The sequence below is a fragment of the Erpetoichthys calabaricus genome, chromosome 7 (assembly GCF_900747795.2).
Source record: "Erpetoichthys calabaricus chromosome 7, fErpCal1.3, whole genome shotgun sequence".
Taxonomy (NCBI): domain Eukaryota; kingdom Metazoa; phylum Chordata; class Cladistia; order Polypteriformes; family Polypteridae; genus Erpetoichthys; species Erpetoichthys calabaricus.
Window position 1 is genome coordinate 122748964 of NC_041400.2, and position 26745 is coordinate 122775708.

The 26745-nt window shown below is 38.2% G+C and overlaps 1 protein-coding gene across 1 annotated transcript in view; it reads right to left on the reverse strand.

The window, feature by feature from the left end:
• pdzph1 (PDZ and pleckstrin homology domains 1) overlaps positions 1-26745 on the reverse strand; it is a 69313-nt gene that overhangs the window by 2653 nt on the left and 39915 nt on the right. The window contains exons 9-13 of the mRNA XM_051929471.1: positions 25288-25466; positions 22027-22184; positions 18060-18102; positions 11748-11934; positions 4487-4622 (exon numbers count right to left, since the gene is read on the reverse strand). Of these exons, the coding sequence (XP_051785431.1) occupies positions 4487-4622; positions 11748-11934; positions 18060-18102; positions 22027-22184; positions 25288-25466 (703 nt within the window). The remainder of the gene's footprint in view (positions 1-4486; positions 4623-11747; positions 11935-18059; positions 18103-22026; positions 22185-25287; positions 25467-26745) is intronic.

A 26745-nucleotide genomic window follows, 5' to 3' on the forward strand; every position in this document is an offset into this window, starting at 1 on the left:
AGAAGCTACGCAGGCACCATAGGCAACAGCTAAGCTTGGAGGACCCAGGTAGGTAGGACTTTCCAGCAGCCTAGGGTTAGGAGGAAATGATGCGGCATTCTAGTGTAAAATGTTTTGCTTTTAAATGACTGCTGCCACTAACTTAGGAAAAACAGAATCGAGAGAAGCAGAAACAAGCTATTGGAGCTAATAAAAGAAACCAAGGTGAACAGCACCCAAAGAAGGCCACTATTCTGAGATGGCCATCCAGAACACAGGTAAATGGATGAACACCTATAAAAGAAAGCATTTGGGCTTCTATACAAGGCTCAGTTGTTCTCAGGTTGACCCCATTTGGTCAGTTAAACAGATTTTCTTTTTGCTGCATTCTCTAGCTTCAAGACCTACACTTTACATTCAATCCTTATATCATCAAACTGCTTTTAATGTTTTTTATCCTCCTCTATGTATTAATATCTGTGTGTGCATGTTTTGTACAATGGAAATTTCAAAAGCTCATTGAGGAGAGTGGGTGTCCATTGGGAAAATTAGTCACTAATAGCATATACTGTCACTTTTTATGATAAACTAGGGGGCTTCGCCCCCTGCTTGCTTTGTTCGCCAAACCCCTGTCCTATGCTATGTGCCAGCCACTTCGCGTTTCTGTCTCTCACGTATGTGGATTTCCCTTTCACTGAACAACAAATCTTTTAATTCTCGCAGATACGCCTCTTCATTGGGAAGAAACACTACTTTTCACTGATGGCAACACAAATTAGACGATCTACAAGTCTCCGACTTAAAGTTTAAATCCGAACAATATATTCAATTTGTTTTCGCTGTTCTGTTATTTAAACGAGTAATAATTTCCATTTGTTTGCGCTGATGCGATCTTTACTATCATTTTTTTGAGACTTTCGAATTTTTGTACTTTCATTATCTATAACCTGCTCTGCATGTGTATCGCGCCAACGTTTTTGAATTCATTACAAAGTTTTACTATGTCATCTACTCTTTGTCTTTTATTTCCGTGACCCCGGGTGTGGTTAAATCTCTTGGCACAAAGTCTTGTCTCACGGGACTTGAAAGTATCTCTTTGAAAAAGTCGCGTCTTGTCCCAGGATTTTTTTTTATATAATAGAGAGATATACGTAATCATGGCTGTTTGTACAAGTATCATGACTGTTAGGAATACACTTTTTTTCCTAATTGACTGTTTTTGCTATCAATGTTTTGGGACTAGTGGCAGCAGGCACAGGGCAAAGGACTGGTATAGTCTGATGCTGGCGATCTTCTGAATAACATCCATCTCCCTAATGTGTAACTGTCACTCTTCACTGTCACAACCCTAATCAGTGGCTGATGGTAACAGTACTAAACCTGTTATGAATGAATTCATTGTGACCCTGTTTGCTTTATTAAGATTGTGTTTTTCTTTCTCATAATGGGTTTTATAGCACCATGTAACTAATGCTAATAAAAGTTTTTTTTATTTATTTAAAATGTATTTACATTAGTTACAAATATATTTACATCTTGTTCCAGTATCATTTGGTTTTCCCAGGCGCTGCCACTTTATTTACAGTTGCCATAATATCACTCAGTAAAAGATCTGGAAGAGTGCAGCCTGTGATGTCGCTGCTGCCACAGGATAAAGGATCAGCACCGGGCATTTCCAAGCCATCCAAGATTGTGGAAAACCACTTAAGATTTTGTGCGGTTTTCTTTGTGTCTAAATTTCCCAGTAATAGACGTTTTGGCTCCAACTTTTGACTTCAGTTTAAGGTTTTGTTTCTGGTTTTGACAGCTATGTTTTGCTCTCCCAGTTTTGAACTTTATGTCTATCTCACAATCCTTTTGTGCCAGATTTTTGTAGCAGGAAGTTCTGAGTTAAAAACGCAATATATTTGCCTTTGCTGTGACCCAGCGGAACTGTAAGGATTTTCTTCTGAGAATTTTTTTCCTGCTTTTTCCTTCTGGCAGAACAGAACTGAAATCATTTGGGAGATTTTCATTCTGCATTGCAGTTCTTAGGGATTTATTCTAATTTATTTTAATAGCACGTCGTGAATGGTTTCATTCATGAGGCAACAACCAGCCTTTATTTTACAGTACATATAGCAACTTTTTCTCCCAAGGCACTATACAGTTACAAAGCCATATCATGATCATTGTGCATACAGATTTTTAAAAGCATGAATACACCAGAATAAGAGACTCTGTCGGAGTCATGGATTTAATCAGCAGAGGCAACTGAGCTGGTGGCCCTGTGGTTCAAAGTCCAAAGACTGAAAATAGAATTGAAGGAAATGTATGAATGGTGAGAATATTTTAATTTACAAATAAAACATTCATGTGTCAACCAAGCCTGGTTTTTAAGTTCAGTGCTGAAGTGTCACTTGTTGTATGGCTGCACTCGGGTCCCAATCCAGGTTGTTTGACGTGTGGTGGGTGCGGTGACCTGCTGTAATCAGCACATGCTCCAAACCTACCTACCTAACTACCTAGGGGACCCCAATAGCTGCCATAATGCTGTCCAGTGTGCCATTCCTAATTTTAAATGATCTCATTGTTTTGTTATCCAGCTTATAAGTATTTCTAAGAGATTTATAAGTATTTGTGTTCTTTGCCTTGGCTTTAAATGCTTATTTCTTTTGCTGTTTTCTTTTCTATTGATGATTTTCTGTGCAATTTACTCCTTTAATTGTTTCCAAGTGCTGACAATTAGCAATGAGCAATGCACACAAAGATGTGAACAACCCTGAATAGCAAAGGGAAGCACTAACTTTACTGCTATTTTCACCATTCAGCAAATGAAGAAACATTTCATAAAAAATGAGCAGACAAGTAAATGCAATTTTGAAGTAATTGTTCCCTTTAGCATTCAGTGTTGTTAGCATTTGGATGCAATTAAGTGAGTAAATTCTATAGAAAAGGGTGAATTTAAACTTAAGCATTTATAGTTTTGGCAAAAATACAAATATTTTTGAATTTCTTGGAATAGGAGAATGAAAGAAAAACAGTTCACTAAACAGTCAGTGTGTTTACGTGCACACACATAATCGGGTTAAGGTGAATAACCTAGTTAAGGCAGAAATATGGTTGATTAATAATCCATGATTACCTCTGTAAGTAATTTTATGTTTTTTTCCTTTGGCAAAACACTCCAACATCATTAAACTGTGCAAAAAAAGAGGTAAATGTCATTATCAGCCACCGTGAATTCAAAAATAAGCATGACCACTGTGATAATTTTCCTATTTTTTAAAATATGTTTAGTCAAATTGATGCTTTATTTATAGGTTTCCATTTCTGGATTGCAGGTAGCACACCGTTTTCTGCTTGGCTGTGCGATTGAGCCCTGCAAGGGACCCAGTATATGCGTCTCTTGCCTTATACCCAATGCTGAAGGAATAATAATGCAAGTATTTTTAATTCAATAAATATTGAATGAGGTTACTCGTTTCTTTAAAAAGTAATTAGACTAGGTAACACATGTTACTTTTAACGGGTTACCCTACTGCTCTCAAGATGGTGTTGCTGAGTTTTGTACTGTACATTCGGCTCATCAACATAACTTTATCGATTTCTGAAATATTGAGACATATTATTTCAATCTGAAGAGGGAATAATGCGATCACCTGGAAATTATTTTGTGAATACTTATACTCATGGCTACTAAAAGCATATGCAAAGCCATTATATGTGCAAGCTGACAGAGTGTAATGGACATGCTCAGACTAAAAAATCCTTAACAGTAACCTGGTCAAGGGTTTACATAGCCATAAATTCATATTATTTGCAGAGCAATCTACCTTTGTTAATCAAGTTTCTCAGAGTCCACTAACCCAATTTCTATAACCAGAATTAAGAGTTTACATGACATTTTTGAAATTAGGTTTCTGTGAATAACTGGGTTATTGAATCACACTTTGAAAACTCCCTCTTAGACTCTTAGACACTCTTAACTTGAACTCTACAGCTGAGCTGCACACTGACCATGTAACATGTTTGTCTCACAGTGTTTAGAACATTTAGAACTGAGTTCTCACTTGCCCTATTGGTTTCTACTTTCCTCTCTTCTCTAGGCTGTGTCTGTCCCAGCCAGTGTTTCTCAGCTGCTGAACTCACTCAAGGAAGAAGGCTTTGTGTTCTGTTAATCTGAAGAAGGAAGCTAAAGCGGGAGAACTACCTTCGTTGTTGCTGGTTTCTTGTGTACTTGTGTGCTAACGTCTCGCCTTACTGTCATGAATTTGATACTGTAAGTAAAGAGTTAACATAATTATTTTTGTTTTGGACAGTTAGTCACACAACCAGATTAGAGAAAATGGCATAAGTAATGTGTGAGCTGTATATTGCTTTCCGTTCCATTTTGCTCTGTTAGGTCCATTATTCTTAACGTAATTGGCGTGAATGTCATCATTTATTGATGTTTTGATGCTGTTATTCAGGAGTGTAGATACACTCATCTTTTTAGGAGTCTACTGCCTTTGTTTTAATGACTTACCGTTTATTCTCTGCTGTGTTTTCAGCACTGAGGTAGAAGGTTTTGAATTCTTCAGAAGGTGGCTTCATTTCTATCACTGAGCTCTTTAACAGTGAAGACTGCTCACTTACTGAATAGCCATGCAAGTAGATGCCTCCTGGAAGAAACAAATTCAAGGGTCTTCAGTAGAAAAGCAATTAGGAAGGAAGGCAGGCTGGCTGCACTGTTAACACCACCTGCTCTCCTTGTAGAACAATAAAACCCCCAATCAATTTTCCACTTAATTTGCAGTACATGACTTCTAGCTGTGATGGTGTATGACTCATTGAATGGCGAGCTCAGTCTCTGTTTAAAATAAGAGGTCTTACTGAAAATATCCATCACTATTTTCTGACTGACTAACATGTTCAGATTCATTAACTTACACATACTTCATGACCAGCTACAGCTGTTGACAACGATGAAAGAGACAACACAGCATTCACTGGTGTGCGCTGCGTCTTGAGATGTTTCTTTTATACATTAAGATTTCAATTTATAACCAAATCCAAAGTTGCATTATGTTGCCCAGTGACCCTGGTCATATTGGCATGTCTTCCAGGAACAGATAACATTTGATCAGCTCTACTCTACTGTAGAATGTGCTCTACTCTAATGTAGAAAATAGTGATCAAAGGAACAAACTTTAAAAAATGCTATTTAATAAGTTATTCTTATTTTCCATATATACAACTGACCTGGAACCACACCACATGGGTGATGGGAGGCCTCCTGGATAATTTGGATTAGATATGTTATCTAGAAAATGTGAAATTTTGTGATGGGACAAGGGTTCCTTTAAGGGTATACTATATTAGCCTGGTGGAAAAGTTTAACATTCTGTTTGTTATAATAAACAAATAAAATCCAAACACACTACACAGTGGAATACAATTAAAATAAAACCATATCATAGCTGATCCACTGTATTATTCATCTTTTTCATTATGTCCTTCTACAGTGTTTGGTAACTTTCAGTCCATCTTATGGTGGAAGCTTTGGCTTTTTCCAGTTCACTTCTACTCACTTTAAAAGGACTTGGCTTCCATTTTTCCTTCCTTTATACTCAGCTGGTTTCTCTCTCTTTTAAGCCACAAGCCCTCAAGTGCTAGCCGTATGGTCACCCTCAAATGGAGTCACTCTGGGGCACATATACAACCAGAATTTCTTTGAACTACAGTTATTTTTTAAAGTAAAGTCCCCCCACTCCCTTGGTTAGTTGCTTAGGATTGTCTTCTTATCACTTTGACAGCAAGACAGACATATTGTAAACTCTGATTGCTCAGAATACTAGTGATAGTGAACTATTTGTAAAGCAAATTGTGTTTTGCCACAAGTGAAGTTTATGCCATGAATGCATATTTTTCTGCCTTCATATTTAAACAGCATGGGACAATTTATTCTGGAGCAGAGTGTGGAAGATGGGGCACAGATAGGGAGCATTTAACCTGCAAACACCTTGAAGGTGTTTCCCTACTGCTAAAATCAATAGGCCCGAGTCTCCAAAAGGATTCTGGGGAAAGTGGGAGTAGATGGTGTTACCTCTGACCACAAATGAGCGGTGCAAGGCAGAGCCAGAGACATGAATGGATAGATAGATAGATAGATAGATAGATAGATAGATAGATAGATAGATAGATAGATAGATAGATAGATAGATAGATAGATAGATAGATAGATAGATAGATAGATAGATAGATAGATAGATAGATAGATAGATAGATAGATAGATAGATAGATAGATATTTATTAATCCCAAGGGGAAATTCACATACTCCAAGGCAGTGCATGAAGCAGATGGGAGCGTGTAAATCCTCATGGACAGAGGTGTGAAAGATTTGAGCATTGTTGGAGGCAGGTGAGGAAGGAGATAGTGGTTTGGGTTGTAAAATAACCCTTAGGAAGCAATATTCTTTGCTTTCCACTCCAAACAACCTAAAAAGCAATTGCAATAACTTTTGCATTTTGGAATTGTAAAACACATTTTACGGGCAATTTCGCAAAAGTTTATGTGAAAAAAAACTCTGCTCTTTTGCTCATCAACATTTATGACCTTTTATAGTCCTTTTTCTTCTCTTCTTGGTATCCTTTTGTGAGACTTGCCTACACTGCCAAGCTGCTACTCTTAGGAATGGAAAGTCACACCAGGTATACTGAGTCAATATAAAGTCAAAGTATAGCTCCATTACTGGCATCGCACAATCCCTCAGGTCAAATATACTGATGTCAAGTCATTCAGAGAATCAATCAGATTCACTACTCCCAGTGGCTCCCTCATTAGTCAGTTTAGGTCCAGTGTCCTGTACAGGACCATGTGGGAAAAATTCAAAGAGGCTACTGGCCAAGAACATCTGATGTGTTTGCTTTAGGGTCTTTCTAATTTTGGGTGTAGCTTTATTTCTTTTGGCTTGGAAATACTGTTTTTTTTCCTGATATATCAATCAGGAAAAGTACAGGAGGCAAAAAATGAACCTTTGAGCCAGAAACCTAAAATTCCTTCTCAGGCAAATACTTATTCCCTATATGGTTTTCAGCAGACTGATTGAAATAAATGAATTACACATCCCAAGTAGTCTGATTATCATCTCTAGTGTGCTTTATTACCCAAGTACCCTAGTTTGACGAAGAGTTTTCTTATTTCCAGAATTTTTCAACTGTATTCCACCAGTTTCAAAAACCAACATGATTAGAAATGTAATAAAATGCTGCTGTCAGAATCAGTTTAGTATCATACAGTATTATACATATGTTTCTTTTTTATATATACTTTAATTTTCTTGGAATTAGTTTTATTTTGAATGTTTGTTTACTTTCACATTCTTCTTTTGTTTCGTATGATTTATCATGGGCGGCACGGTGGCGCAGTGGGTAGCGCTGCTGCCTTGCAGTTGGGAGACCTGGGGACCTGGGTTCGCTTCCCGGGTCCTCCCTGTGTGGAGTTTGCATGTTCTCCCTGTGTCTGCGTGGGTTTCCTCCGGGCGCTCCGGTTTCCTCCCACAGTCCAAAGACATGAAGGTTAGGTGGATTGGCGATTCTAAATTGGCCCTAGTGTGTGCTTGGTGTGTGGGTGTGTTTGTGTGTGTCCTGCGGTGGGTTGGCACCCTGCCTGGGATTGGTTCCTGCCTTGTGCCCCGTGTTGGTTGAGATTGGCTCCAGCAGACCCCCGTGACCCTGTGTTTGGATTCAGCAGGTTGGAAAATGGATGGATGTAGTGACTCTTCTGGCAAAAGCAACTGCCATGGATAGGTTTCCTTGTTAAAGTCGCAAAAAAAGAAGATTCCAGTGAGCCAACGGATAGCAGTGATTCTGTTAGTTAGAGTGAAAGTCATCCTACACAATAACTCTCCTCCTCCTCCTCTCCTCTCTCTTGTCTCCCTCACACCAGCCACGATTCTTTTCAAAGGTAAAGTGCAGGTTAATTTGTTTTATGCATTTTTACTTTATATTTTGTATTAATAATTTTTATATAAATATTTGTGATTTGTGAAACGAATTATCTGAGTGTCCATTATTTCTTATGGGGAAATTCATTTTGAGATACGAGCGTTTTGGATTACAAGCACTTTTCCGGAACGAATTATGCTCACAAACCGAGGTTCCACTGTATTTATTTATTGGACTATTTTTGTGCAATAGTTTGGTTCTTTTGCATGTTTTCTTTTTCAGCACTATGGTATTTAGGCTGTGCTCATTAGATTCTCTTTGTCTGAATGTATGCAGTGACATTTATAAGGAGGCATGAATGATAAATTCCAGTGTTGTTTTAGATGTATTGTATATGTTTGTGTGTCCATGCATTGATCTCTTTAAGGGAGAAGTCCATGAAGTACACAATAGAGCAATAGAGTTGGTAAGCAGCTAGAAGACAACCAATAGGCCTTTCTAAATTCTCCAGAAACAAATCTGCTTTGGCTTGTCCGTTGCATGTGAGAAGGATCTGTGTTAGGATAACAAAGGTGAAAAGAAAACCTTCGAAGATGACAGGACAATTCCAGGAAGAAATAAGTCACTTGGAGAAAGGGTTCCTCCAGAATTGCCAAAACTTTGCAAGGATTTTAGCAGGGCAGTGACTCCAATTCCATCCATCCATCCATTTTCCAACCTGCTGAATCCGAACACAGGGTCACGGGGGTCTGCTGGAGCCAATCCCAGCCAACACAGGGTGCAAGGCAGGAACCAATCCCGGGCAGGGCATCAACCTACCACAGGACACACACACACACCAAGTGCCAATTTAGAATCGCCAATCCACCTAACCTGCATGTGTTTGGACTGTGGGAGGAAACCGGAGCACCCGGAGAAAACCCACGCAGACATGAGGAGAAAGAAGCGAACCTGGGTCTCCTTATTGTGAGGCAGCAGCACTAGCACTGCACCACCATGCCACCCAACTCCAATTCCTTTCCTACTTAACTCATCACAGGAGCCTATGAGTAAATATTTCCTACGTTTTCTGTTAGCCTGTGGAAGACAAAACTTACAGGATACTTGCTGCCTTTCTTTTTTAAACAATTCAAAAATATTTCTAGTGTAGTAGTGATGGACGGAGTTACAAAAACAGTTACTTGCCTTTAAAGGCAACTTCATGATCCAAACTTAATATTACTCATCCACTGCCCGTTATACCAGTAAATAAATAAAACAAAAAAAGAAAATTCCAGTGAGCCAACAGATAGTACGGAATAGGAAGTAAGAGCATTGAAGGAGACATGTAAGATGGTGAGAATATTTTTGATGATAAAGTAGAGAAGCTACCTCTAGAGACAGCTCACTTAGTCCAATACTGGGGCAGTGTACAGTACTGTGCAAAAGTTTTAGGCAGGTGTGAAAAAATGCTGTAAACAAAGAATGCTTTCAAAAATGGAAGTGTTAATCATTTATTTTCATCAATAAACAAAATGCAGTGAATGAACAAAAGAGAAATCTAAATCAAATCAATATTTGGTGTGACCACCCTTTGCCTTCAAAACAGCATCAATTCTTCTAGGTACACTTGCACACAGTTTTTGAAGGAACTCGGCAGGTAGGTTGTTCCAAACATCTTGGAGAACTAACCACAGATCTTCTGTGGATGTAGGCTTCCTCACATCCTTCTGTCTCTTCATGTAATCCCAGACACACTCGATGATGTTGAGATCAGGGCTCTGTGGGGGCCATACCAATCACTTCCAGGACTTCTTGTTCTTCTTTACGCTGAAGATAGTTCTTAATGACTTTGACTATATGTTTGGGGTTGTTGTCCTGCTGCAGAATAAATTTGGGGCCAATCATACGCCTCCCTGATGGTATTGCATGATGGATAAGTATCTGCCTGTATTTCTCAGCATTGAGAACACCATTAATCCTGACCAAATCTCCAACTCCATTTGCAGAAATGCAGCCCCAAACGTTCAAGGAACCGCCACCATGCTTCACTGTTGCCTGCAGACACTCATTATTGTACCGCTCTCCAGCCCGTCAATGAACAAACTGCCTTCTGCTACAGCCAAATATTTCAAATTTTGACTCATCAGTCCAGAGCACCTGCTGCCATTTTTCTGCACCCCAGTTCCTATGTTTTCGTGCATACTTGAGTTGCTTGGCCTTGTTTCCACGTCGGAGGTATGGCTTTTTGGCTGCAACTCTTCCATGAAGACCACTTCTGGCCAGACTTCTCTGGACAGTAGATGGGTGTACCTGGGTCCCACTGGTTTCTGCCAGTTCTGAGCTGATGGCACTGCTGGACATCTTCCGATTTCGAAGGGTAATAAGCTTGATGTGTCTTTCATCTGCTGCACTAAGTTTCCTTGGCCGACCACTGCGTCTACGATCCTCAACGTTGCCCGTTTCTTGGTGCTTCTTCAAAAGAGCTTGAACAGCACATCTTGAAACCCCAGTCTGCTTTGAAATCTTTGTCTGGGAGAGACCTTGCTGATGCAGTATAACTACCTTGTGTCTTGTTGCTGTGCTCAATCTTGCCATGACATGAAACTGTCTTCCACAACCTCACCTTGGTAGCAGAGTTTGGCTGTTCCTCACCCAGTTTTAAGCCTCTTACACAGCTGTTTCTGTTTCAGTTAATGACTGTGTTTCAACCTACGTGTGACACTGATGATCATTAGCACCTGTTTGGTATAATTGGTTGATCATAGACCTGACTATAATCCTACAAAATCCCTGACTTTGTACAAGTGTACCTATAAGAATTGATGCTGGTTTGAAGGCAAAAGGTAGTAACACCAAATGTTGATTTGATTTAGATTTTTCTTTTGTTCGCTCACTTTGCATTTTGTAAATTGATAACAATAAACAATCATTATTTATATTTCTGAAAGCATTCTTTGTTTACAGCATTTTTTTACACCTGCCTAAAACTTTTGTACAGTACTGTATATCTAGGGAAGAATCATCCCTGAAATAGGTGCAAGTCTATCAAAGTAGAGAAAGATTAAAAATATCAAAATAACAAAGATACAATGAGTGGCACGGTAGCACAGTGGTATCGCTGCTGCCTCGCAGTTAGGAGACCCGGGTTCGCTTCCCGGGTCCTCCCTGTGTGGAGTTTGCATGTTCTCCCCGTGACTGTGTGGGTTTCCTCCCACAGTCCAAAGACATGCAGGTTAGGTGCATTGGTGATCCTAAATTTTCCTTTGTGTGTGTGTGCCCTGCGGTGGGCTGGCGCCCTGCCTGGTGTTTGTTCCTGCCTTGCACCCTGTGTTGGATGGGATTGGCTCCAGCAGACCCCCGTGACCCTGTGTTAAGATATAGCGGGTTGAACAATGACTGACTGACAAAGATACATAATGTAGGTAACTGAATGTTTAATTGTTTACATTTTAATGAAAATGTATTTTATATCACCTAGCAGTAGCACAGACCATTCAAATTAAAAAGCAAAAGTGCTTACACAGAGCTGGGTTGTCCATTCCCAGCCTTGGAGAGCTTTTACCACAACCATTATCTTTATGTTGATGTCTGTTCTTATTGTTAACTACTCTTTTAAACATTTCTATGTCTGCAGTCTCAGGAATTATTAATTAGATTTTTATTTCTCTCTAAACTTCAGAAACATGCAAGCTGAAATTCAAAAGTTTGTTGGAGCCTCTGTGATTCCCAATGAACCAGGATTGGCCACTACTGACCGAAAGAAATAGTTTTAGTCTACTGCATATTAAACACTCCATTTTCAGCTCATTTGCTGTAGTTCATTTCTGTTGAAATAATATTTACCAATAACAAAGTTTGAGCAAGTTGCTTTACTCACCTAAAGCATGTGTTGATCGCATTCCTGCATAAAAATACAGACATCCATCTTTTAATATGCAGTAGTGTTGCATGCAGACGTTCTTGTTCTTGTCTATCTGGTGAAGTAGGCCAAGACATTCAGGATTTTTAATTGCTAGCGGCGGCAGACTGGCATTATGTCGAGTGACATCCACCCACACATGGTTCTACAAAATAGATAAGTGTTAATTACTGTATATCTTCAATGCTGGGCTTTTAACTATTAAACAGTACAATGCTTGACACAATCCTCTGTTGTGATAATTGCTTCATCATCTTATGAGGACTTGTGTCCATATGATCCATAATGTGAGTGACAACTGGTGAAGTACAAGCATAGGTGCTTTTTATTTTTGGTGCATAGCACATGGAACCATTACTACTACTTTTTCACCTATTCCTGAAGTGTTCTCAGGAGCATCCATGACCAAATATGCTCAACAAATCCTTAAAGTGTCAACTTCAAGGAGCATTTAAATAGAGTACTTCAGACATGTCTCCCTATTGCATTAAGTCCTTTGGCCTGGAAGCATGGCTGCCATTGAGCCTCGTATTAGGCCCCAGGCCTTGGGTCGGCTCACAGAGCTGGGGGAAAGTGTGGCCATATGTGTTGCCTATAATCCTGGGTGAGTGGAGTAAAGTGAGTCCAATGGCGTGTATGTGCAGGCACTGTGATGAAGCAATCATGTAGCCACAAACAATCTGATGGGCATGGAGGAGTAGCTGATGAAGGTGTTAGCAGGTTTGGCTGCTGAAGAAACCAGCAACTGTTTTCAGGGCTGACGTGGCAGAGGTGGAATAAGGACCGACTACTGACCCAAACATGGAAGACTTGTTTAACAGTAAAGGTGGTGGAACCCTTGACCATGCTCACAAAGGCTTGCTTTAGGCTTGGCTGACCAGATCGTCTTGCACCCCTTGAACATTCCAGCAGACTGATTTCATTATACCCTGGGCAAGGGTTCTAAGAAGAGGTTATTGTAGTGCCTTGGCTCTAGACATGATAGGGACACCATCTTCAGGTAGGTAAGGATGATCAAAGGGTGTAGAGCTACTAAGGTGTGATGGTGTTGCTGACAGAGGACTTTCAGAGAAGACTTCAGATGAGTTAATTGGCCTGGGTGTGTGTCCACTCACAAGTATATGGATGTGAAACCTGGCCTTGTTTCAGTTCACAGAGCCTGAGGAAAGTGTGGCATATGGATTGCCTCTAACCCCAGGTGAACGGAGTGAAGTGAAGTCAGTGGCGTACGTGAGCAGGCACTGGGATGAAGCAGTCAGGAACAAAAGAAGATCCAAGCACCATGGAGAAGCAACCGAGGGCTACTTATAGCCAGCTTATTGATGAGTGCTGAATCCATTACTCCATCTCTTGAAACATCAAGTCATTAAAATGTATATATATAGTGATCAACAGGGGGCAACCTGAATACACTCCTGAGTTCAAAGCAAAAGTCAATAAATTGCCTTTGACAGATTTATTCAATACAGTAATATAACTCTATTCTTCTTTCTCTTACTTCTCCTAGGCAAGTGTTGCCTGTCTCCTCTCCTAGCTCTGACTTTCCTGGATGAGGCTTTGCGGTTCCTTTTACATAAGACCTGGGAGTACTTCTGGTGCCAGGGTGTTGTCTGTTGCAAGTACTTCCAGGTCATGTGGAAGACCCATAAAATAGGGATTGCAACTCCCTGAAGCACCCCCTGACAGATCCCAACAGTGTTGCCCCACTGGACTATAGTTCCCAGCATATCCTGCGGGTGTCCAAGTAGATTCTGAAACCCAGGAATGTTGACATCTAGTATGTTTGGAGAAAAGACAAACCTTGATATGGAGCCTCCCCTGATCTCTCTAGTTTATTGGCCTCCGGGCTGGTTAAGGCAATGGCACCAGTTCTGGCCCATTCGTATTGTCGTATTGTCCTTTACAATCTAGCTATCATAGCATAACATTATCAAAACTGCTTAATCTAATTCTGGGTCACAGGGCCTCAGCCTATCAGCCTATCCTAGCAGCACCAGATGCATGTCAGGCCCCAGCTCTGGATGGAATGCTAGTCCTTCTTTGGGCTCACTCACAACTCTTTTTCTCAAAAGAGAGGCTGATCCCTTAAACTTTGGAAATGCTCCTTTTACAAACTATTGCTACTCGAACTCTCAGCCTTGAGAATCAATGGGTATCGCAATACAAGTTTTAAAAACTGGATGTCTTGATTAGATAGATGTTTTGAAATACTGATATGGTTGGGTTATAGAGGTACCAGTACAGTTTTTGGGGATTTTTTGCTTTTTTTCTTTTGATTTTTTAAATGCACGGTACTGCATAAATTTACATCTTTACATTTGGCTGTCAGTGTCATACACTCATCTCATTAATAAATAACTGACAACACCAAAAAGCTAAATGTAAACAAGTAAAATGTAAATATGTTTGAAAAATTATTTACACTTAGCTGCTTGTAAAATTTAAAGCAAATCTGTGATTTTCATCTCTATTATGAGTAGAATACAAAAAAAACAAACTTTTCGTGCACAATTGCAGTCTGGCTTTCATCTCTATTTGTTACACTCTTGTGCCACCTTCTGGAAAAAAGATGTTGGTGCATCCACCATAGTCCTGTTCTCTGCTAACCCTTTCTTGAGCTCTTATTTTCTTAAAAGCTTAACCAGTGTAGTGAGCCTCCTGCTGGCAGAAGGCAGAACTTCAGGGCTAATATTGGGGAAAACGTGGTTGCTTTCAGTTTTAATGTGGAATGAAACATTAGACCATGAGAAAAATTTTGATGAGAATAAGTCATTCAGCCCAACAAGCTTGGCAATCCAATTCACTTAGTTTCTCCAAAAGTACATCAAGTAGCAGTAATTACAGGTAATAAAAATTTGTCTAAAATGTGTAAAAAGAAATGGAAAGTGACAGTTAATAAACAAAAACACGAGTTTCTTGTGTTCAAATTGTTTTCTGTTAATGTAACTGGAGAGTAAATAACATGTAACAGCAAAAAATTATATAATTAATAAGAAAACCAAAAAGATGTCTATCACTGTTGCAAGTCCTCTGCCATACAACCAGCCTTAAGTATAAGGACTACTGCATGTCACATTTGCTGCATTAAAGGGTTTAAACAATGAAGCTTCTAAACCTCATTTTGGATGGACTCACTGGATGCTTTGTTAATTCATGATGCAGATAACTTCAGGTCAAGCCAGAGTATAGAAGACCATTGACAGCCAACCCCTCTGACTAGTTCATGCAGGGGTCTTTCATAGGGAAGTAAGCTAATTTGGCACCTACTGTGTCAAGAAAATGAATTAAGGTTGATATACAGAAACACAGAGTCTGGAAAGGCCTACACAAATGTTTTGAAGTGAAGCTGATCACAAATGACAAATAAAAAGTAAATGGGAAATTAAAGGCTAAAATGCCAGAAAAAGAGGATAAAACAATAATATCAGCAATAAAACAATAAAATACATACATGTGCTGGGCACACCATGGGGGAAGAGAATGCAGAAAGAATCAGAGCAAAATGGCCCACTAACTGTTTTGTCTAAGGAGTGTGATCCTGCCTGTGGATGTATTTATATTGAATAAATTAAAGATCAGGATTCCTTGAGAAATGTGTACGATTTTGAGACTTTGAGACATGGGGAACTTACATAACAGGGAATAGAGAACTGAAATGTGCTTTCTCAGAAGGCTGTAGAACCATGCAAGTAGAAAAAAGGATGGCAGGGTAGACGAGACAGAAGAAAGAAGCCATAGATCCTTAGTGTTCAGTGCAGTGATGTATATGGATAACTTGCTTTTCAGTATTTTTGCTTACTATAAGTAGAAAAATCACAAAATAAACAAAGAAACAAATCAACACAGGGCACAAAAAAACAAACAACTGAGTGGCTGCAAGGAGTTTGTTTAAATAGTAGAGCATACCTCAGATAACTGATGTATAATTATAGTTGTCAAGCAACTCAAAATAAGAGGCATGGCTAGACACGAAAAACACAAAAAAGAGTATTGTAATCGGAGCCAAGAGCATGGCAACTAATCTGTTTGTGATTGGTTAAGCCATTCTTCTGTATCCCAAGAGGATCAAATGCATGCTTAAAAAGTATGTTCATGTTTATAAAGATATGAAGATTTGGAAATCCAGTTTAAACACCATGTGAATATTGTTGGTCAGGAGAGGATTATTTTCCCCACAACTTTTCACTGAATTGAAATGAAATGTGTGAAGTGCTCTGAGACTGAAATCGGACAAGTGTAGTAAGTCTAAAAATAATGAATAAAATAAATAAGTAGAAATTGAACTGTAATGGAGCTGATGTCATACAACGGTATTGTGTTGCCAGTAGCAGCTACACCGTGCTGGTTCCATTAGCAGTCGTAACATCTAGCCTACCCAGAACCTTAGTCAATCTAATATCATATGGATACCCTTCAAGTAATAAGTCAACCCATGAAAACTAATGAAACTTAAAATTTTAAACAAATAAACGTGAAGTGTAAATCCAAAGAAATTGACTCAACATTATTGGTGGCGCAGTGGTAGTGCTGCTGCTTTGCAGTAAGGAGACTGTTGAAGATTGTGGGTTCGCTTCCCGGTTCCTCCCTGTGTGGATAGCGCTTTGAGTACTGAGAAAAACACTATATAAATGTAATGAATTATTATTATTTATTATTAACATTATTGGTTAATATAGAAAATGTAACCTTGGCTCATCTTTCACAGACTAGAAAAAGTCAAAAGTATTACATGAAATATTTGCACTTTTCAGAATTAATGATAAAGAATGGTGAAATGTGAAAAAAAAACAACTAGAAGAACAGTTAAAGTATTGTTAAATTATTAACAAGTTAGTCCTCTTTTGCAGTTCTGGAGCCAGATTTAATGTGAGTGTTTTTTCATTTTGATTTTGCTCACTTAATTGTTCTTGGTATGCCATATAATTTCAGATTCAGAAAAAAAGGTTTGTTTCTGATCATATGGTTATCTCCCAGGTGTTTTTATTTTTATAGTTAATGTATATAATGGTCAGATTTTTTGTGGAACAATAACATTACTTTAAAAAGCACAGACCGCCTGTGTCACACCTCACCCACTCAAGTTTTGACCCCTCAAACCACCAGGTTCAACCAGGTTAAAATGCACAAGTAAATCGCATGTATGCCCAGCTTCAGAGTTGCATCTACAGCATTGTTCTCATTTGATTTCTGTATTGGACAGCAATGTCATCCATTGTAATGTGTTGCCTGTTAATTTGATGATAGGTGGCTTTAAATATTCTGTGCTATAAAATAATTATTTCCTTGTTTTGGCTAATCCCAATACTCATCCTCCTCTTTACAACATAACTGATAGGAACATGTAAAAAAAATATATATAAATGCTACTAAATAGTACTCGAGTGAGGTGGGTTGGTTTTGCAAACTATAAGAAAAACAGTTTAAATTTTTATCTTTTTATATGACTTCACAATTTTAGAATAATTATCTAAATATTAGTTGTGCGCATACCAAACAAAATTTGAAAGTACATTCATTTTCATATCAATATATCTAGAAATGACAGCAAATCTACTGATGCTTGAATTGGTAAATAGGCATGTTGCACATTTTGGATTAATTTACACCGCCAACAAAGACATTAATATGTAGCTGGCTGATTAGTCGCTACTCAGTACCACTTAGTGGCAGTGCGTGAACACAGCAGAATTGCAACTGTGTTTTTGAAAATTCTGGCCCCTTTCTTTGTCAACATTTTCCAATTAAATTGCAAAACTAATATTTTGGTGTGTGACTGTGACTGAAACTTTTCACAAGATTACATTTTATGTACACAGTATCTGATCAAACGACTGTTCTTGGTTTTTCATAATGTAACATATAACTGAAACAACCTCTTGTCATCATGAAATCAAATTAAACATCAATTCTGGCCACAAGGCAGGAGTCAACTTAGAGCACCCTCATGTGTACATTCAAGCTAAGTTAAAGGGTCTAATCAGTCTAAAGTGTGTGTATCTCTGGGCTGTAGACATAAATCAAAAAATACAGAGAAAGCCTACAGAGTATGACACTCAAAGAGTGTCCAGCATGGGAATGAACTTGAGTATCCTTGCAACCCATTAAATAAACAACAGCATAAGATGCATTAATATTCAAAGGCTTACTAGTTTTTAATTTCATACTAACAGAACACATGTATTCATTATTTTGCAATGTTTTCTTTGTTATACATGATAAACTTGATAAACTAAACATTCAGAAAATATAAGTTAACATAAAAAGACTCACCTGGGTAATTGGGTGCACTGCTTGCTGCATCGAATCCAGCCATCTATAGCAAAAATAAATTGGTTAAAATGTCAACTTTGAGCTCTAATGATGTTAGGTTTGTTATTACTGTATAGATCACATTGGTTTATGTTATACCAATTATGATAAAGTCAGTGATATTTTTGGCACTTTTACATAATGAAAAATGTTTCTTCAGACAATCTTTACATCTTGATAATATATGCACATTATATATTCTTGATAATATATATAAATTATATATAATATTACGTATATACCGGTACATATATTTAATGTTGTCAGTGTTTTTATGCAACCAGTGTTCCAGGTGCATTGCCTCATCTAAGGACCCCATTTACTATAATTGACATTTAAGGCAGAGCAGGTCACTTGTGTAACTATGTTGAATTAATGTAAGTCTAAAAGCATATTAAAGAGATAACTAAAAAGAAAATAAAGAATCTGTAGATGAGGCAGTTTAATTTAATTAAAACTATAAATAAAAATTCTGAGGTAACTCTAAACATGCAAAAAATAACACAGACGTTTAAAGATGAAGCACAAAAAACACAACTTAAGCATGTTTTACATTAAAGGATACACTTCTTTTTAATTACACAATGAAATACTAATTTTATGTTGGCTATATATACACAACTGTATATAAAAATACATGTATATACACTCAGCAGACACTTTATTAGGTACCCCTTGCTAATACTGGGTTGGATCCCCTTTTGCCTTCAGAACTGCCGTAATTCTTCATGGCTTAAATTCAACAAGGTAGTGAAAACATTCCTCAGGGACTGTGATCCATATTACCATGATAGGATCACGCAGTTGCTACAGATTTGTTGACTGCACATCCACAATACGAACCTTCCATTCCACCACATCCTAAAGGTGCTCTGTTGGACTGAGATCTGGTGACTGTGGAGCCCATTTAAGTACAGTGAAGTCATTGTCATAAGAAACCAGTTTGAGATGATTTGAGCTTTGTGACATGGTGCATTATCCTGCTGGAAGTAGCCATCAGAAGATGGGCACACTGCAGTCATAAAGGGATGGTCATGGTCAGCAACAATACTCAAGGTAGGCAGTGGCATTTACTGTAAATGATGCCCATTTGGTACTAAGGGACCCAAAGTGTAAGACAAAAATATTCCCCACACCATTACACCACTACCAACAGCCTGAAGCATTGATACAAGGCAGGATGGATCCATGCTTTCATGTTGTTGATGCCAAATTCTAACCCAACCATCTGAATGTCACAGCAGAAATTGAGACTCATTAGAACATTTTTCCAATCTACTACTGTCCAATTTTGGTGAGACAGTGTAAATTGTAGCCTCAGTTGCCTGTTCTTAGCTGACGAGAGTGATGCCCAGTTGGTATCCTGCTGGTGTAGTCCATCTGCTTCAGGGTTCAACATGTTGTGTGTTCAGAGATGCTCTTCTGCATACCTTAGATGCGATGAGTCATTGTTTGAATTGCTGTTGCCTTTGTATCAGCTCAAACCAGTCTGGCCATGCTCCTCTGACCTCCGGTCATTAACAAGGCATTTTCACACAGACAACTGCCACTCACTGGATATTTTTCCTTTTTCATACCATTCTCTGTAAACCCTAAAGAAGGTTGTGCGTGAAAATCCCAGTAGATAATCAGTTTCTGAAATACTCAGACCAGTCCATCTAGCACCAACAACGATACCACATACAAAAGCACTTAAATCATCTTTCTTTTCCATTCTGATGCTCAGTTTGAACTGCAGCAGGTTGTCTTGAGTGTGCCTGCTTGTCTAAATGCATTGAGTTGCTGCCATGCATTTGGCAGATATTTGCATTAACAAGCAGTTAATATACAGTATATTATGGGGTGCCAAACAGGCAAATACAATGATTTTCTGAATATATAAAGTCAGCATAGCAATATATAAAATCATTCCCAAATATATAAAGTAATTCCTGATTATATATACTGTATAACGTCAAAGCCTGATTATATAAAGTCAGCGTCAGAGTATATAAATTCATTCCTGAATATATAAATTTAAAGTCAGATTTTATATAAAGTTATTCCTAAATATATAAAGTCAAAGTAAAAATATATTGATTGAAATGACTCCAGCACATTTTTAGTAAACTCAATGAGTTCCTAATCTATATATATAAAATCCCTATGTGCGTCCAGGTGTCCGTGTGTGGGTGTCTTCTGGTGAAGTGTGCATGCGCGGGGCACGGTGCTATGCGCGATATTACTGTCAGAGAAAGTTAGAGGCGTTTTACGGAAATACAAACCAGTATTACTGCGAGAGGAAATTAAAGGTACACAATACAGTGACGCATATTACAGCCACATACAAGCCAGTATTACTGTCAGAGGAGATTAAAGGCATATTACCGACGCGCACGCCTGTATTACCGCCAGAGAAAATTAAAGGTATATTACGGACGTACGGACGTATATTACGGACGTACAAGCCAGCGGACGTACAAGACGGCATCCTTCAATAAGGGCGCACACAAAAAGGCGAGACTCAAAAGGACAACCTCAATTGGGCGCAGTGAATAAAGGCGCGCGTAAATAAAGATCTGCACCTGTTGCTCTTCACATATTCCAGAGCCATTTGAACTAAATTATCTATGCGCCCTTATTGAATAGAGCCGTACAAGACAGTATTACTGTCACAGAAAATTAAAGACACACAACACACGGCGGCAGCCCACGAAGAACGGTCAGCTTAGCAAGTAAACATCAACAAAAGAAAGGCTGAAAGAAAGAAAAATACGACCAACAAAAAGAATGAGGTCAAAGCCCCTTGCCATTTAATATAGAGTGTTCCTACTAATGTTTATGCACTACTGTTCTAGCGCCCGTTATTGTAATGGGCTAAATGACTAGTACAACATAACGAAATAAGTTAACAAAAACTTATTCAGAAAAATATTTAAAAAAGCACTGTTCAGTTAATATATACAAAGTGATGTATATGCCCGGCATTTTGAAAACTATATGTATTTATTCTTTTTGTATGGGTGCATTTTTGGACGAACTTCACAAGCCCGATCAACTCTGAGTGGGTTCTGTCGAAGTTTACCTTTCACTAGTACGAGTAAAATGACAAGCATGGAAATTAGAGAATATTTGATGGAACTTGACCATTTTATTTGTGAAGTGTCCTAACTTTATATATTTGGGAATGATTTTATATATTCCGATGCTGACTTTATATAATCAGGCTTTGATATTATATATAATTAGGAATGACTTTATATATTGTAGCGACCTGCGTCAGGTTTGAAAAGAAGAAAAAAATAGATGAACGAAGTAAAGCTCACAAAACGGTTTACTTGAACAATAAAGAAGAAAAAAAAACCACAGGGTTGTAACAGCAAAAAAAAAAAATGAACGTCTTTGACTTTGAACTATTTACAATCTCCTATACTTCTCTCATATTTGTGTTCCTGAGAGACGCCGTTAAAGAAAAGCAAAAACAGAAAAAAAACGCAGACTTCGTAACCCCACAACACAACCTTCTAGCTCCTTTTCCAACAAACCTCTCGACCCTCCTCCCATCCTGGGTACCGCCCCCCACTTTCCGCGTCAATTATACCCCCGCTGTACTCCGCCCTCCCTCAATCGCACCCAACAGTCACTCCAAAAGGTCTTTGACCTGGCTGGGACACTACCATATTCTGACACTGACTTTATATATTCAAGCTTTGACTTTATATATTCGGGAATGACTATATATTCCGACACTGACTTTATATATTTAGGAATGACTTTATGTATTCAGAAAATCATTGTATTTGCCTGTTTGGCACCCCATAATATTTATGTATGTATATATATATATACAGTGCGTACATATATATATATATATATATATATATATATATATATACTGTATATAGTATATGCTGTACTGGTACATTTTTGTCTACTATCAGCAACTTGCCTTTTCATTTCCTGGTTTGATGTGGCACAAAAGTAAAAAACTCGATTCCTGGAAACTGGAGCACATTTAAACACAAAGGGCTTCCCAAGGCTTGTGTCTGGACCAATTTCAGCACCTTCTAATTTCATCATCTCCAGGGGTCTGCTCTTTCCTTCATCCTGAGTTAGGGACATAACATGTTAAAGAATGAGAACTTACAAGCATTACTTTATTTTAATGAACTGGATAAGAACAGACTATAGATAACTGTGAAAAGTATATTTTTATAAAAAAAAAAGTATTTTCAATTATTCATTATTGATAAAATTAAGTTAAATGTGCTTCTTAAATGACCTGACATATTTTAGGTTTTGAGTTTTAAGAGTAACATGAGGTTCTTTGTCATGTAGCCCTTCTCAAATCACATCATCTACTAGGAGCCCCAAATCTAAATTTACAATGAAGACAGTATTGGTGACCTTGGCTTCAGCTCTGTAAAGGCTATCTCTGTTCATCCCATGAACCAAAGTGTCCCAAGGCAGAATGCAATGTGCTGAAACAGGGTGCCTTTAAATATTATGGGTTCTTTTAACCTTTCAACACACAATTTGCAGATATCGCACTGTGAAATGAAATAGTTACAATGAAAAATGAAATTGCAGCTACTGGTTTTTCAGAGTGACTTGATGACATCTGTTCTTTGCTATACATGCACCTGTATCTTTGTCAATTAATGATATAAGTTACTAATATATGGCTACATAACAACAGGATGATAAAGAATTGGAATGACATTTAGCTGCTGAATTGTAACTAAATTTAATTTCATTCAGCTGCTGACTGGGAAAGAAGTCAGAAATGAGACAGTACAGGATTGTTTAAAGCTGTAGCCATACAGTAGAAGAAAGATAGAACTTTATTTGTCTCAAGGGGACAGAACATCAAGAAGTATTGCTGCAACAACAACAACCCCCACAAACATACTGAAGAATTCAAAAAAAAAAAAAAAAAAAGGCACAAACTTGGCTAACGATAATAGAGTAGTCACAATGAAGAATTATAAAGACATGTTGTTGGTATGAAGGAGCTCCAGCAGCCTTTCTGGACAGAATTCTGCTGAGAAATTAGTTTTGCTAAAAGTACTCAATGGTAGTGTCCGAGAGAGAATGTACAGCACTGTTCATATTGGCCATCAATGTATAAACGACCTTCAGGTGATAGTTATAAACATGGATGGTGTCACACACGTGTAGTGGTCCGGTGCCGCTAAGATTTACACCGTCGAGAAGACAGTGATTTATTTATTTTTATGGTGGAGATTCCAGGGACGCACCCAGCCTTGGCCTGACCCGCACACACTCACAAACAGAGACAAAAACAAAGCAAACCAGTAATCAAACAGCAAATAAAGAATCTAATGAAAACAAATGAAATAAAAGAAAACAACAATCCCACCCCAGTTCCTTTACGGTGATGTACAATAAACACGAAAACAAACCACAACAATAAACACTCACTATAAAGTCCATGGAAATGGCAACGGATGAAATGTAATTATGTAGATAGATAGTCCAGAGATCTGCACATTGAATGGAATGTAAAGATAGTCCTACCGGTAGTTCCTGAAATGGTGAAGACGGGTAGACGGTTCAGGAGCGCACCTTTCTTCACAGGATGGCCATAAATCCACATTCAGTCCTCATGTACACAGGCAGACGCCAGACAATTCAGACCCCAACCAAGAAACGATCCGGGGCAAAAATGAATAAGCACAAGTAACCCAACGGAAGGTGGACAGACAGTAACTTTAGACACGAAACACAAAATACTTTTTTTTTTGTGGTCACCTGCCCCTTTTTAAAAGCCGCGCTGACCTCCTTTGACCCCAACAGCCCCTGCACTCTCAGCAAAAGACCAATCAGAGCCACTGCAGGGACTGCTGGGAGTTGGAGTTTTAATCCCAAGTAGCACCGCTACACATGTGCGATTGGGAGACAGCTAAAGGGCCTAAATGATTGTAATTCCATGCCAGACCAGGTGGAAGTAGGGTGTGCTGACTGTCTCTCTTAATCTCTTGCAGACCATCCATGGGAAATCCCGCAGGATTCTGGCACCACTGATGACATCACTTCCAGTGCCAGTTCCACCGATTATGTCACTTCCGGTTTTGGTCACCATCAATGACATCACTTCCTTTGTTCGGCATAAAAAAGTCGCTACCTTAACTCAGTCATTCAGTTCTGTTTTGGACTCGTGTCTGTGAACATCTCTGTTCAAACCTAACCATTTTGCAGCCAAGGAACAATATATGTGTGGCTGCCCCAAACTTTCATGATGACTTTGTGTCGCTCTTGTGACAATGGAAAGAAACATTAAGGCAAACTTGGTAGCTGCAAGAGCACAAAATGAGCCTCAAATGACAGCACCATAATTGCAAGCAGAACACAAGTAGTCACACCCTGGCAAGAGGAATGAAAAGTGAAAAGTGTAACATCATGCTAAGTTTTAATAACATTTTATTTATTTGCATTCTACAAATTATTAGACCTCTTTCATGCCAGTCTCTGTAAAGAGTCAGAATCTTATTAATATTGTCATGAGCTAACTGAACATGCTAACATTTTGCATTTTTCAGTATTTATCTACATGGGTTTGGCAAGGGGTATCTGATTTTTATACGATTCAGTACTGTATACCATAATCACTGGGAATATATGCATTGTACCAAAACCTTGAATTAAATAAACTAATAAAAAAAGAGTTGCTGAAAAATGGTGTTGGAAGCATGCGTTAAGGCAGACAACAAGCCTTAAGACTTTATATTGTCAGATGATTTATTTATATCGAAAAAAATAAATCTACAAGTACAGATGAGCAGCCACTGTTTTCACTTCTCCAACGCCACTCTCTTATCCAAAAGTGACAGCCCAACAATATGCACACAGGAAACAGGAAAACATAAATGCTATGCAACAGTTTTAAGTATTCAGTTACACTAATTAACAGACAAAGCAGTGAATAATATTTTGTTTCCTCTACAAAAATTAAGAAAATTGGTTAAAACCTTGTAATTTACATTTAATTTAACTAAGTAAACTTTCATCATAGACGGCTTTGCCTGTTGCAGTAAAGCCTTTCGTAAGTTCACTTGTCAGGTTGGTTATTTCACTGTTCATATAGTACATCTGTATGTACACCTTCAATCTGCTGGCTTTCAGTGATGCCACATACAGTAGCAGTATGGATAAAACATGTAGATGTGCTTAACAAATAAAATCTTACCTTTTTATTTTTATAATAGTAAAGGTAACCATCATGCTTCAGGACAAACCATCTCTTTCTCCAGCCCTTCAAAAGACCTGATTGGGTCCGCTTATGCAGATATCCTCGGCATGCTGGTCTGGGAGTGTTGGGGCATCGACTTATATCAGAACCAATCACTAAAGTTAGAGTTTCAGGACCTACAGGTAAAATAGTAAAGGGAAAATGAATTTCTGAAGTCAGAATATACGAAAAGCTACCACATTTAAAAGTATACATATCTTAACATTTAAATTTCATTGGAAACATGAGAAAAGGTTAAAGAAAATCTAGCCATTTTAAAAACTGTAAAGTCACAACATCAGCTTGTAATAGGTTATAGGGAATTTCTTGTTGCATGCACACTAGGAAACGTGAATGATGTCAATATATCACCTGACTTAACAAGCCCATGACCTTCCACTTTTCCTGCTTTTCTATCATTTTCTACTTTTGCTCCCAGTACTTGTGCTGGCTTTCGTGTCCCTCTCTGACATTTGCCAAGTCCCTGAGCATGCGTATCAACTTTGGACATTTTAGCAGGAGTCTTATTTACAAAGAAGTGGAGTCTTCTTTAGCGTTGTGAGACAAGAGAGGCAATGAAAGTCCTGGTGGGCAACACTGTAAAGTTTTCTTTAGCTTTTTGAATGTTAACAACAAGCTATGGCTTAATAGAAAAATCTTAACTGCTGCCCACATCTAAATTCACAAAGCGTTCTAAGATACTGGTGAAAGCAAAATGTGTCATGAAATATCCAGGAAACAGAGCGGAACAGAGTGAAACACAGGAGATGAAATAAACAAATAATAAACAAATGCCAGAAGACAAAAATAACAGTGAATAACTCAAAACAAAATGCATTTCATATGGATTTTGCCATGATCACCACCATTTTATCGTGTCTCCTGTATGGCTGTGGCCATGCTGTTTAAAGCTGCTATAACTGTTACTGGGCACATAATGTGTTTGGTGGTCATTCTTCACACATTTAAGATAGTGAACAAATTACAAAAAATAAACAAATGTTCTTTGGCATTGTTTTAGGGACAGAATTCTACTTCATTTCCTGGTCATCTCTCCAGCTTTCAAATCTATAAAAAATCTTCTCTGGCCACTTCCCAGTATTCATTACATAAATAAGATTTCTTTTATGATATCACACACCATACTATTTGCCCTAGAAGCATGAAGTGTCATAGGAACTGATTCATAAAATGGTAGTACCCACTACATCACCGATATTTACTCAATACATTAAAAATAAACAGAAATAAAAATAAAAACAAAATACCATTTGTTAATTGCAGTGTGCTATAAGCTTAGGATGATCCCTTGCTGATCTGGTCATTGTATGCATTTATGGAAATAAGCTTTTTGGAGTGTTCTGATGGAATGCTCCATCGTAGATAAGGGATGTTCTTATGATAAAGGTGTATGAG